Source organism: Caloenas nicobarica, chromosome 3 (genome assembly GCF_036013445.1).
Source record: "Caloenas nicobarica isolate bCalNic1 chromosome 3, bCalNic1.hap1, whole genome shotgun sequence".
Lineage (NCBI taxonomy): Eukaryota > Metazoa > Chordata > Aves > Columbiformes > Columbidae > Caloenas > Caloenas nicobarica.
Genome location: NC_088247.1, coordinates 20626325 through 20641508, shown reverse-complemented (window position 1 = coordinate 20641508; position 15184 = coordinate 20626325). Strand labels below are relative to the sequence as shown.

General features: G+C 36.7%; 1 protein-coding gene across 1 annotated transcript in view; it reads left to right on the top strand.

Moving 5' to 3' along the window:
* Positions 1-15184, top strand: part of SNTG2 (syntrophin gamma 2) — a 262809-nt gene that overhangs the window by 108577 nt on the left and 139048 nt on the right. The window contains exons 3-4 of the mRNA XM_065632065.1: positions 12966-13022; positions 13119-13176. Of these exons, the coding sequence (XP_065488137.1) occupies positions 12966-13022; positions 13119-13176 (115 nt within the window). The remainder of the gene's footprint in view (positions 1-12965; positions 13023-13118; positions 13177-15184) is intronic.

The following is a 15184-nucleotide window of genomic DNA, read 5'->3' as shown; positions in this document are numbered from 1 at the left end:
AAAAGCTAATAATTAATGCTTTCTATCCTTTTGGAAACTTCAAGTGAATGCTTAAAGAAAGACTCTTCCTTTTGAAACTAACATCACTTGTATGGAGAAAATATATTATTTAATCATTTGCTATTTGTTTTCCATTCTCTGGAAAACTGACCTAGATATTTAGAAGATAGCTATCAAGTAATTCCTTAGGATCTTTATTATGAAAGATCATAAGCTTGTGTTGCTGTCACTTTGAGAACAGTTAAAAGTTTGTATCACAAAATAAATAATAAATACGAGTCTTTATCATCGTGACAAAAACCCTTTATTGTTAAAGATAAAAAAAGTAGCTGAAGTAAAAAGGCTAATAAATGTAACAGAACAGAAGAATGGAAAGGACACCACAGATATACCTGAAAAATAATCTCTCCCTGAGAGTTGGGAAGAGTCCAGCTGAGGGTAAGCATTCATCATACCAACAGAAAAGAACAGAAAAGAAAAAGGACAGAAAAGAAAGGCAGCACAATGGTGGTGTTACTACATGGTAAATGAGGCATATGTACAAACATGTGTCCTTTATTAAAATTGGAATTAATCTATTATACACAGAGCTATGATACACTGTCTGGCTTGGTAAATTGGTACTGTATATATTGTGGGAGCTGGTGTAGCAGTTTAAAATCTTCACCAGTTAGGGGCAAATATCAGACTGCAATGGAAGCAAAAGTGTTTCCAGTTACGGTGTGTGGAGTAGTGTTGGGTGCAATCTCTACTGTTCATCTCTGTCTTCACACCAGCCAACATGTGAAATGTTGTGCAAAGTGAATGCAAATGAAATTACTCAGATAAAGAACAGCTGTGTTCTGGCAGAATTTAGCTGTAATTCATTGTTACAGGATGCCTTTTTGCTTAAAAGGAATCAGCTTATTTTTAATGGGAAAAGAAAGAAGTATGATCTTATCTTGCCAAAGGGTTTTATGTATGTTGTTATTAACTGTAGGAATCCATATCTGTAGATGATCTGCGTAGACAGAACTGTCAGTCTGAGAACACTCTGAGTCCTGGGTTCTCTCATCTCACTTGCCAAAGAAAACTCCTGTCCCAAATTGAGCATCTTAAGACTTAAGGAGTTCCTGAGAATTATTGTGAAATCATACGAAGCCTAAATATGCTTTATTCAGACATGTTCAATATGATCACCAAAGCCTGGAGAATACATTGCGATGGGTTTTGTCACAGCCATCTTTACTAGAATAGATCATGGGATAATTTAGATTGAAAATGACCTCTCAAGGTCATCTAATTCAACCCACTGCTCAAAGCTGGATAAACTCCAAGTTTGGGCAAGCTGCTGAGAGCTTTGTCCGTTCATGCTTAGAGTATCTTCAGGGACAGAGATGCTACCACCTCTCTGGGCAGCCACTTCTAGTGCTTAACCGCTTTCACTGTGAAAGTATTTCACTTTGTTACTCACAATTGGAATCGCCTTTGCTGCAAGTTGTGGTTCTTGCCTCCCATATTTTTATTGGTGCATCCATGTCTTTTGTATAATTCTCCTTTAGTTTGGCAGGGTTTGAAAATAAAATAGGTAACTTCATTTCACTCTATTTAAAACAAAAACAAAGCACCCCCCCTGCAAAACTTTGATCTACATTAGTGGAAACAGTTATAATAATATGAACCAATAAAAATATCATATTATGCCATATTTAGTAAGGATTCTATGCAGGTGTCCCAGAGCTTCACTAGCATGTGAAAAGACCTGCTTTGTCTCTATACAAAACATAATAGTGACTGGCATGCCTCAGTTGATTTTCGTAGCTGCATTTGTCCTGTTCATGTGCAATGCAATTAGTGAAGTTTCAAAACTCTCTTTCCCATTAAAAATAATATTTTCCTTTCTGTCTACATGTTCATTATTACAACTTGTCTCTTTTTCATGGAAGTAGAAAAGGAGGCATCCCATGATGCCATGCAGGACTGGTTTATGTCTTTCCCTCCCTCAAGGTTTCTTGACTACATATTTGTAAGAATATAAAACAGTCTATTAAAAACTATACAGACGTGGGACTAAAGTTTATGCAGGTACCCTTTGAGCAAAAAGCTTTTCCTGAGGGCCAGACATGTTATAACCAACAGTAGAGCAAATAAAATTATTTGATTTACACCCCACACTCAACATAGTTTTACAGAAAAGTTGTTACATTATTTTTCAATGCATTTTTTTTTTAGTTTACCTGGTTAACTGTAAGATTGTGGTAGTTAGAGTTCCTGAGAGAGCAATATTAATGACTTGTGGAAAAGCACAGGCGTGGCACTTTCAGCCTGAACGAAGTGGCTGTAGCTCTGACATTTACGTTTTCTTCATGCTCTACTAATTTCTTAAGATTCGTGTATACTTGCTATTTTTAATAAAAGCTGTGGGATATATGTAAGTAGTAACAACAGTGAGTAAGGAAGCAATCAAAGCTTTCTGGCTTCTAGTTAAGTGCTCTTTGACCCTGGACTGCCATGTACTGGAAGAAGGAATCTGTGTCCCAGTCCTAGGCGGTGGCACTGCAGTTCATCTGACGTGATGTGTGAAACATCATATGTTGTCTTTACATGTCAGCATAAGGCCACATGGTTCTAGCCTTATCATGTAGATGCCTGTGTTGTTAGACTCAGTGATTAATCGTAATCCAGCACCATCTCTCATTAGGACTACTTCATGTACTCTCTCACCTCAGTATGGTCTTTCTTCTGAATTCCACATGGAAATAATTTTGGCAAGAGCAGCCTCTACTGTAGTTTAAAATCCATATTTCTATGAATAGAGTCAGGCAAAAGGTGGACTGCAACCTGCAGTCACTGGGAAGGTGGGAGTACGCTGCCAATCAGTGAGAAGTGAGGGCTGTGTGAGCAGAAGTGGAAATCTCTGTACTTGGTAGGATATTAGAACACATGCAGAACAATTTGCTGAGGAAGGGGCTGGAGAAGAGAGGGGTATGAGCTGAGAAAATCCTCATCATAATGACTCCCCATCTTGAGGAGAAAACTTCCTGAAGGATTTCGCATATCCTCTTCTGTTCTTTTTGGATATGTAACAACCAGCAGGATGTCTGCATTTTATGATACGTTTTACTGAGTCTCACATTCTCAAAGGATCTGTTTCTTCGATCATTTTTTATCTCATAACTTCCTTGTCATAGCTTCAAGAGTTACTGAAGAAAAGGAAGACAAGATATGGCTGTTGTGTTAAGTACCTATCTTTATCTTCTTACCCTTCTGGTATTGGACTGTTTCTTCCCTTGTGTCCATGCAGGGCAGGTTGCAGAATTCTCTTTTGATTCTTCATATTGCACTTTCTTGTCTTGCTTCTTCGTTTCCCCTGTTGTCCAGTGAGCTCCAGTCATTTCACTTCATATGAACAAATGCCAAGACATAGAAGACCTTTCCAGAGACGAACTCTTCTGTGGAGTCATTGTGTTTTAAAATAATCTAGAAAGTTTTTTGTCGAGAGCTTTCTCATACATAAGACAGATATTTGACCGTGTAATTTCAAAATGAATGATACTTTCAAATGTAATTTAGAAAACTGTTAAAACTACAGCATTGTTTTTCAGCTATATCATTCCTAGTAGTTGTTATAAGCAGCATTTTATACCTTCTATTACCAAGCAGCCTCGTCTCTATACAGTCGTTTGCATGGTGTTCTTTGGTATGATGTCTGTGTCTCATATGATTTAAAATTTGTGTTGTATCTGTTTTTCAGTATAGTCTTGCCAGGCATCATTCTTCGAGTTCTTGGAAATTTCTGCCTCACTAGTCTTTATTTCAGTATTGATGACTGAGACCTTTTAAGGCCCTCCTCCACCCATCTGTACAGTTATATGTGCTGTTTCAGTCCAGGGCTCTTCTGGAATTGGCTTTCCCTGATTTCTAACACTGTTTGTAGCTACGTGTACACAAAAGATACAGGCTGAATTTAAGAATGTATTACTTGTGCTGCTTTCATCTGTAGATTATGGCTATCAGCATCTCAAGTTGGGGCAAAATCTTTTCTGCTTGTTCACATCTTTAACAGTTGGTTCTGCAGTGCCGTTGTTTGCCCTGGTACACAGAACGTGATATTATTTTGAAATAGAACCCCTGTCTCTGACCTATATGCTTTGATGAGATACAAACCCACTGTTCATGCTCTGGCATGAGTAAGTGTTATTCCATGAGGGTGATAGTGACAGACAGACAGATTGATCACACCTAAATATTGCTTCTAACCCAAAATTTAAAATCTATCCTTCCACTGTTACAGCTACGCTGATTTTGTCCCTAAAATTTGCTTCTAATTTTGTACCCAGCTAGCAGCTCGGTGGCTGTAAACCTTAGTCTTCCACAAAGAGTAGGCTGCTTTCTTAAATGCAGTTTGGTTGTCTTTGACCATATACAATCCTGTTCAGTCAACACCCATAGCTCCAGTGTTTTCGTGCATCAGAACAAGACAACAGTTTTGCTCAGACATGTGCAATTATGCAATATGATTTTCCTTTAATACTTAAAGAATAACAAAAGTGAAAATTTTAGTGGCCTTCTCGGGTTTACAATTTGTTGTTCAAAGAGAAAATACGTTTCCAAAATACGTATTCTTCCACCATAGAAAGTCCAAATACGACAGCCAGCCTACCCGCTCAAAGAACTGCTTGACATAAAGCAGATCAAACCTCCTGTCAAACACTTAGCAGGTAAATCTGCCTTCTCTTTCCATTGCTGGTACATTAGACGCTGATCAATGCATTTGTTTCTCAGAACTTAGATGCTAGAGTATGTCATGGCCAAATTGTTACCCTAATTCTTAAACATAGCAGTAGGCATTACAGAGCCAGTATTGCTTTGAGAAACAGGTAATAAAATCCTTGGCAACTTGCAACAATAAGAGGTCTCAGAAAGATAGGAATATTTCATGTTGGTATCCTGGGCAATTACAGTTTTAATAACTACATTCTGTCTATTTAAATGTATCCTGAGGTTTCATGCAGGGCACTTATTCTTCCCCTAATCTGCTAGAAACAGAAAACAAACCAAAACATGCCTACTATGTGGTGTGCTATGGGAGGTACATAATTACTTCTGCTTTGTAGGACAACTGGAATGAGTGATTGTTATAGCATAGACATCGAGTACTTTGGGAGCCTTCAGAATGAAGGGTTTTAATAAACTGTAGATACTATTAAAGGATATCATAAGCAAAACAAATTGTTAGTTAAAAAGCAAAAAAAAAAAAAAGTATTAATTTCAGCTTTCCTGTTCAGATTGATAGTAGTAAACTTTCTGAAGAGTTTTCCTCACCTACAATGAAATAAAATTATGCAACCATCATAGTGTTTGTTTGTTTGGGTTTTGTTGGTTGGTTGGTTGCTTGATTGCTTTTTTTAAGACTGGTACAGATGTCTGCCTCATTTTAGCCTTAAACCATAAGTAAATTAGTCTGAAAATTAAAAAAAAATATATATATAGCCTGCAGGCAACTAAAAAGTGAGACAAGTTGTTTGCATGTTTGACTGAGACATAAACACTGTTTTTTCAGCTGCATATGTGCATGACTATCATTAATGTCACAAAAAGAGGTTTTTTTCCCACAAATATTGCAATTCAGTTTTGGCAAGAAGCTCTGGAATAGGATTTTCTTTCATAGCTGCTTGCAAAGCTAGTGTGAGTTTCTGTCCAAATTTTATAGTAAAAAAATGTTGTCATTGCATAAGAAGTTCAGAACTGAGTCAGACCTAAAATCTACTGAGCCCACTGTCGGTTTTCAAACAGGGCAAGAGTATGTGATGCTTCTCTTAACACTTTCCCTACCCCTATTTACTCAGTGCCTTCTTGAGAATAATGTAGTTTTGTATTAGCACTTAGCAGATTTATTTTTGCTGTAGTTGTCCAGTATCCCCTTGAACACCTGTAGATTTTCAAAGTCTAGATTTTTTTTCTCACCAGACTCTAGAATCTGCTACACATTGCACAAAGAATCACCTTTTTTTGTTTGTTCTGATCCTAGTTCCTAACAGTATCATTTGCTGCCTCCTAGTTTTTGTACTGGAAAAGGCTAAAAAAAATGGTTTCCATTGACTGTCCTCTGTGCCACTTACTGTATTGCAAGAGCCTCCCGACTCCCAGTCTGTCTCTGTTCCTGGATGAAGACTTGTAGCCTATTCTGTTATTCCTTGTCCAGGAGCTGTTTTGTGCTTCCATCATCCTTATTGGCTTTTTCTGAAGCTTTTCTAGCAGTTTCAGGCATGAAGGGACCAAAAGAGTGTACAGTTTTCAAGGTGGGGTGAACTTTGGATTTCTACAGTGGTATAATGATGTTCTTTGTCTCTGTTGTTTTGCTAAGACTTCCAAAAGTTGATGACACAAAACTGGGAGGAGTGGCTGACACGCCAGAAGGCTGTGCTGCCATCCAGCAAGACCTGGACAGGCTGGAGAGTTGGGCAGGGAAAAATTTAATGAAATATAACAAGGGCAAGTGTAAAGTCTTGCATCTGGGTAGGAACAACCCCAGGTTCCAGTATAAGTTGCGGAATGACCTGTTGGAGAGCAGCGTAGGGGAAAGGGACCTGGGGGTCCTGGTGGACAGCAGGATGACCATGAGCCAGCACTGTGCCCTTGTGGCCAAGAAGGCCAATGGCAACCTGGGGTGTATTAGAAGGGGGGTGGTTAGTAGGTCCAGAGAGGTTCTCCTTCCCCTCTACTCTGCCCTGGTGAGACCTCATCTGGAATATTGTGTCCAGTTCTGGGCCCCTCAGTTCAAGAAGGACAGGGAACTGCTGGAGAGAGTCCAGCGCAGGACCACAAAGATGATTAAGGGAGTGGAGCATCTCCCTTATGAGGAAAGGCTGAGGGAGCTGGGTCTCTTCAGCTTGGAGAAGAGGAGACTGAGGGGTGACCTCATTAATGTTTATAAATATATAAAGGGTGAGTGTCACGAGGATGGAGCCAGGCTCTTCTCGGTGACAACCAACAGTAAGACAAGGGGTAATGGCTGCAAACTGGAACACAAGAGGTTCCACTTAAATTTGAGAAGAAACTTCTTCTCAGTGAGGGTGACAGAACACTGGAACAGGCTGCCCAGGGAGGTTGTGGAGTCTCCTTCTCTGGAGACATTCAAAACCCGCCTGGACTCATTCCTGTGTAACCTCATCTAGGTGCTCCTGCTCCAGCGGGGGGATTGGACTAGATGATCTTTCGAGGTCCCTTCCAATCCCTAAAATTCTGTGATTCTGTGAAAAATTTGTGGTTTTGACCACTACTGAACACTGCACTGATGATGTAATGGAACCATCTGCTTTAACCCCAAGATCTTACTCCTTAATAGAAATGACTGATTCTGAATCAATCCTGATTCTTTATCTAAATAATGCACATGGGAAAAATAACCTCTCTCGCTAGCTTTGATTCGCTATTATATTTTGTATGCTGTTTAGTTGTCTGGTTGCGATTTTGTAAGATGTTCTGCAAATATTTTCAGTTTACTTATTTTTCCTGTGTCAGTAAGAAGCAAATTTAATTTTACTGCTGCTTCCTTTCTTCTTTCTTTTCTCTCCTTCTCCTTCTCCTTCTCCTCCCCTCTCCATCTTTCCTTCTTGTCTTTTGTTGTCTTTTTGTGTCTTCTTTTCTTTTTCTTTTTTTTTAATCCTTCTATTTTAAATAATGCAAGTTGCAATACAGGCAACAGTGGAACTTCACTGAGGAACTTTCTACATCGTGAGAATTATGCATTTAATCCAACCCCTTGATTTCTATGTATTCTCTCACTAATTTTACTTAGCAATATATCTGTGCAAGACTTTTCCCTCATGCTTCCTATGTTTCCATAACTTGCCTTTAAAAAATACGCAGTCTCTTCCAAGATAAATCAAGTTCATCACAGTGTCTCTCAATTTTGATCTTTGTTATAGCTTCTTTCACTGAGACTTTTTTTTTTCCTCCACTGTAGTTTGTTCTAATTTGTTTAGTGCAGGCCTTAAGTTGCCTAAGCTTTGACTGGAACCTTTTATAAAAAAATGGGATCTTATTTTCCATGTTGCAGTCTTTTTGTATCAAGGCTTCATTGAGAAGTATCACTCCAGTGCTCCTGCTTTGATTTATTCCTGAGTTCCTTTAAGACTAAGGTACATGCTACCTGAACCTGGTGATTTGCTGCTGTTATTTAGTCAATTTGCTTCTAAAGTGGTTTCAAAGTCAGACAGATCCATACATCCTTTGTGCTACAAAGAATGTTGGAGGCACATCTCTAGTTTCACACTAATGAAAAGTGTTCATTTATCTTCCCTTCAGTAGGCTTATTTTCTCTGAGTATGCCTTTTATATCTTGATCATAAATCGGCCCTGCGGTTTCTTTGGCAGACCTCCTGCTCCTGATAGATTTGAAGATTTATTACTAATTTCAATTCTTTTTGGCAGTTGTTCGACTGCTTTTTACTGTTACTGCCTAATTCTGTTTTTCAGTTAAATTTGCATATGTTCCTTTTTCTTGTCTTCATTTGGATATGGTGTCCATCAGTCCTTACATGTAATAACCTCTCTTAACATCTTTAGCCATGCAGTTTCCCTTTTTGTCTTAATGAAGCCCTTCTAATAAGTGGCATTCATTGGCTCTGTGCTTCCAGTGTGGTACCCTTAAGTATCCTTCATACTGCCTATAAAGTTTTAATTTTCTTAGCTGCCACCTTTATTTTTCCTTTCAAAAAGATTCCTTACTTTTACATAGGACCACAACAGCATTAGTTAGAGCGGACAGAGAGATCAAATAAAAGAGAATTACTGTTCAGCACATTTCCCTATGGAACCTGAAATTAAATTCAGTAGTGCCTTGCTTTCAGTAGCTATCTGATGTTGAATCTCCCCTAAATTACCCACAGATTTTTGTTTTGTTTTGACTCAGTAAAGTGAGCACCTATATTACGAATTAACGGTCCAAATGAAGAACTAAATGGAAACTAGCCTTTAGTGAACCATGTTAATTTATGTTTTTTCCCCCAAATTTTTTTTCTTGAAGTTCCTCTTTTAAAATAAAGTTACAAAATCAAATATTAGGAAGTTAGAAATATACAGGCTATTGTTTCTTGAATCCTAGCTTTGTGTTGTTTTTTTGTTGGAAGATATGCAGAGAATGGGTTGAGAGGTTACAGGAAGAAAAGGGTAGTCTCAGTATCTAGTGGTGAATGATCCTTGCCCTGAAGTAGTGGTGCAATATAATCCTAGATGGGTCATGTGCATAAACAACAAATTAACGCTACTGATCAGGAATTAGGTGCATCTTATCTTCTAATGTGAAGTTATGATGTGTTAAAATGCTGGACTTCCAAGTTAAGACTGAAGCTGGTCAACAAGATACTTTGAACAGACAAATTTCATACAAATACTTAGAAAAAGCACTTAGGCATTTCAGATCACTAAAACAGAATTGTCCCTAAATCTTCATATTCCTCCATTTGTAGCATGTAGAATGATGATACTTTTGGCAGTATCATTTGTGTTGATATACTTAAATATCGTACTGCTTACTACCCCGTGAGTATTTTAGTAATACCACATTTAGAAAAAAACCCCATGTTCATGAAATGACATAACAGATCATGCTTTAAATAAAGATAAAAAATTAATATCTGTGTACTGTAAGATATCAGGGCCACATTAGTATTAAAGTAACTTTCTAAAAAAATCCAGTTGTGGTGTGTCGTAGTACAAAAGTTTAAATTTTTGTCTTCTGTCTGTAGTCTGAATGTATCTGTTTTCCACATCAAGTCATTTAAATTGTCAGTGTCTGTAAGTTTTGGTGATCTGCCAAGGAAGATACTTTAAAACTGCTTGATCATCCCTGAAATTGCTTAAAGAAAGCTAAAGATATTTAACTCCTGGTGTCTGTTTCACTACTACACAAATTTCTGGAGCTCTTTGCCATTCCTGTGGCTCTTGCCTGCTACCTCTCCAATTTATTTGCACCGTTTTCAAAACGAGCATAGCAGAACTAACTGGATCATTCCAAGTGTGTGAACCACTGCCAGATACAGAAATTATAGTCTCTGCTCCTTCTTAATACTCCCCTGATGATATAGGATTACACTAGTGATTTTTGCCATGGCATTACACAGGAATGTAGGTTTTTTTCTCATTCTCAGCATGACTCATGTTTGGTTTTTTTGGAAGACCACCTTTTGCCAGATAGACTGCTTTTCTCTATTTGTTTGAACAGTTTTCCTTATTACAAGGAAGAGCTGAAATGATTTTGACTTTTAGTTGCTGTTTGCTTAAAACCTGTTCTGTTTAACATTACATTATCACAAGTGTTGCAATTAATTTAGATTATTATTTTAGATCACTGTGGTGGTGGTTGGTTTGTTTGTTTGTTTTTAAATAACCCAAGTACCGTCACTATCCCAGAAGAACATACCCACTAAATATTGCCTTTATGTCAAATACATTTTGATTTAGAATCTTTTAGCTAGCCAATTTACATGTGCTTATAATACACCATATTTTGAATAGTTTTATGTTTTTAATCAAGTTTTTGTGAGTGTCAGATCACTGCCTTTAAAGGGTTACTACAACACTGGTACTCTGTCATCGAGATTGGAAATTTCATAGAAAGTATTCATGTCATTTGAAAACGTATTTTCCATAAGAATTTTTCCTTTTAAAATTATTCCTCTTTAAATGCTTATGAACTGCTTTTACTGTTATTCCATAAGGGAATGGATGGTTCATTGCCAGATTTATGATCATCTGACCTCAAAGCATTGTTATATAATGAAGATCCATGGCTCTATTTATATGTTTTCAATATTGACCCAGTATTAGCTTTTTTCTAATCTTCTGAAATTGTGTGATGCTCATTTTTTTAAAAAATCAAAATCAATAACAAAAATCTATCTATAGAAAATGAAGTGTGATATTTGGTCTTATATGACTGCTAGTCATAAAAAATGATATATGATCATCAAACTGAAATAAGCTCATGTAAATGATCTTGATTATGACACTTGATTATGCTCAGCTTTTGGCAATTTATTTTGCAGTTTGAACATCCTCAAAAGTAGGATGTTTTTGCATTTTTTAAATATAACTGTAATTTAAAAATCTGTTATGTAGGAAACATTTAGGTACGTGTTTAATACCTTGTTTCAAAGTGTCCTTTAATACAAATATTTGAAGCTCTGTAACAAGCAACTCTATGAACTATGAAAATACAAAAATCAATATTATTACGATATATTATGCAAATACATTGCGTTGTAGGACTGCAAATTCAATTATAGCATAAGTATCATCATTTGAAATGTATCTATCAACCATATAAAAATACATGTTAATTATAGTTGAATGTATAAGATGCCAGTAAATAATATCTTGCTTGTCTTTTATAAAATGGCTAAAGCTTTCCATGTAGCATATTCGTATTTGTTGTCTAATAATACTAAAGCAATCTAAACTGACAAAATATTTTTTCCGTCATCCCCATGTGATGGGATATATTAGGATAATTTGTTTACAAAGTGTAAGTACAGGTGGAGAAAAACATGAGTTAAATAAGCAGAGAGGATTTATGTCATAGAAAATGGTTGTTGGGAATGAGCCACTGAATTGAAGGGTAGAGACATATTCTAATTGAGATTGGATCTGAACTTTCCCAGTGTGTATGACAGTTTTGATGAGAAGTTTTAATGCAGTTCAAAATGAAGAAAAGAACCTATGAAACAATTTGAATTAGCAAAGATTTCAATAAAGCTGAATTATATTGTCTGAAATTTAGTCATGGAAACCTTTTGATATAAATCAGGTACCGCGTGCCATAATATAATAGTTTTCCATTTTTAGCGCAGACTGGTGTAGTATAATGTTCATGGGAACACAATAGAGCAATTTTGAAAATGTATGAAAGTGTTCTTAACCCTTTTTTACTATATGCATTAGTTTTACCCTCCTAAAATGACACTGAAATTTATGATTTATGGTATTCCTCTTTCCCGTGAGTTAATATGACTATATGTCTATTAAGGTGAGTGTTAGAAAAAAAGCTAAAAAGAACTTGTTAATATAAGATTATGAGCTGGACTAACATAATCAAAATTTACATTTATCTGGATTAGTGAAATCATGAAATACCTAATCAGGAAATATACATATAGGAGTAATCTCATCTATAATTTTTGATGTACAAGAAAAGAAAAAAAGTATCTTTTATGTTCAGGCATTACTGTTCTAGGTGGTGAAAGATGGCATTCTCTGCAGTGGTGTTCAGCAGCACAGTTTCAAAACAGTTCCCCTTAACTCTGTAATTATTGTCAACCAATGAAGTGCTATTATTATGTTGTCAGGCACCAAGATGTACACATTAATGAAATGTCAAATTCAGCATATTATTAAACATATGATAGGTTGCCATAGAAAAATATTGATACGTATTTATGCACTTAAAACCTGAAATGCAAGAAAATAACCATTTGAAGGAGACTGTCACTAAAAGTATATTGGCATATGCTGCAAAAAACTGGTATAGGTCTGAGGATATGGATTGGAAAACATTGGTATTTGTGCTTGAAAAATGAAAATAAATATCATGTGCATACGTGATAGCAGTTAAAGAAGGTAAATCAGCTATGAAATGCACATCTCAAAGCTATTAATGTAGTTTTCTCATGAAAACATTGGCAAAACAGAGCAAAAGCATATAAAATTTTCTGTTTAGGCACAATATCACTTCAGCAATAGAAAAACATACTGAAAGTCTGCGTGCACAATTCAAACGCAAGTTCTGCTCTCTATGGTAAAGAATTAAATAAATGCTTATAAATCTTTATTTAATGATACTTCAGAACTGAATTTGACCGCTCAGATTCTAGGGTACATTGGAGAATTAGTTTTTTAAAACATATAGAATTTAGAAACATCTTCTATGCTTATTCAGAAATTGTGTTTTCACCTAAATTTATTTTTTCTACAATTTTTTAAAGCACAGAACTGTTACACTTCATAGACAACCAGTTGGTGGCTTGGGCTTAAGCATAAAGGTATGGATAACTTCTCATTTCTTCTTTTAATTTTTAGTATGACTAGTTCATTTCAGTCTTAATTGGGATCTCATGTTTACTACGCATCTTTTACAGGGTGGTGCTGAGCACAAAGTGCCTGTCGTCATATCAAAAATATTTAAAGACCAAGCAGGTAACATATGTTTATGTTATTTACATATATAATACTGTAGTATATGTGGGTTTTTTAAAAAATTAAATGTTCTTTAAACCGAGAATGAAAACATATGTATGGCTTATTCTTTCAGCCTCACACTGTCTTTAAGTCTTTCTATAAATGTCCAAATAGTCCACGTGCCTTTGCATTGAATGTATTATCTGCTCAAGTTTTTAGGACCTGTGCTTGAAATTTTACTGGTAAGTAATAGTTTCAGAAAACATATTTTTTACTGCAGTGAGACAGTTGTGTTGTAAACAAAACATTTAAAGTTACTTATGAAAACAAAACTATGACAGAGGAAATCTATTTATGTACCTAACTTTAATAACCCAGAGGATAAACAAATATAAACCAAACACATTTTTTTCCTCCCACAGTAATTCACTGCTCTATGGTATGACTAACTGTGCCTGGGTGCAAACAGAGAGTGATTTGTAATGTTTATTACGGCAATTGTAACACAAGGTCTAAATCAGTGCAGTCTAACCCAGTTGAATATTACACTGACATTTATTTAGCGAAAGGAACCTTTGAGGGACGGTATCAGAATTTGGACTGATCTTGGCAAATTGGAGACCTGCTCTGGAAAACAAAGGGGCCTGGAGAGGAGGGGGCTGAGAAGGGATCTTATCAATGCTTATAAGTATCTCAAGAGTGGGTGTCAAGAGGACGGGACCAGACTCCTTTCAGCGGTGCCCAACGATAGGATGAGGGGCAACAGGCACAGACTGAAGCACAGGAGGTTCCATCTGAATATGAGGAGAAACTTCTTTACTTTGAGGGTGACCAAGCACCGGAACAGGCTGTCCAGAGAGGTTGTGGAGTCTCCTTCTCTGGAGACATTCAAAACCTGCCTGGACGCCTTCCTTGTGTTATCTACTCCAGGTGAACCTGCTTTAGCAGGGGCGTTGGGCTTGATGATCTGCAGAGGTTCCTTCCAAACCCAGCCGTTCTGTGATTCAGTAAGAAAAGAACTGTTGCACATGCCTGCGCAGTGCTGTGCTGTGCAAGGTGAACTAAGGGTCTTAGCTTATCAAAACCGAAGTTGTATTTTCTCCTCTTGTGGACGTGGACATGGGGAATAAATAGTTTGTTCTTTTCTTTGCTGAGGCATTCTTTTACAGATTTGAAGTTTTGTTGTTCTTCCATGATTAGCTTTTTTGTGTTTCCTCTCTTCTTTAGAATAACTCTACCCACTTCATGTAACATTTCCTGTAAGGAAAGGCAGAGCACTGCACTGTGACCCACTGTGCATGTACCGCTCCTTGGAGGACTGAAAGCCACTGGCATGATCTTTTGCACTCATCAGCCTCTCTCCCTGCTTTGCTGCAGTGGAGATGAAGCACATTTGCTTGACACCACGTTCAGCCTCATGCTTTACTGTAATAAATTGCAGACTGTACTTGTTTTTTTCCTCTGCATTTTCTTCAGTGGGTCCTTATTTTACTTGAAATGTAATACCCAAGCTTGATAACCCATTTTCAACTGATACCTAGTGAATATTGAATGGATTAGCTATACCAGTATCCTATCGGAAAGACTGCTTCAAGTTTCCTGTGTACAGTACTTGTATATATTTCAGTATGATGGGACTTCTTTATGATATTATTTCTGCAGTGAGGAAGAGGTGTTTTTATGTCAATTGTGTTATTGTATATGGAACAATAATAGGCTCCTTGAATTTAAAGTATAATAAACCATGCTAAGAAAATACATAATAGTAATAATAAAATTAAAATAAGCATTCAGGTCTAAGAAAAGTAACTCAGGAAATTAATTGCCAACAAGGTAAGCTATCTCCTGCCCTCTTAGGACATAGTACTTTTAATCAAGTTTAGTAGTGAGTTTGTATATGAAATACTTATATGCAGAGTTTTGTACATCGTAGGTAGTTTTTCATGAACTGCATTTATCTGTAGATTAAACCTCAAATCTGAAAATCTCTCTTCAGAAGATACTTGTTTTAAGTTCTTGTAGCCAT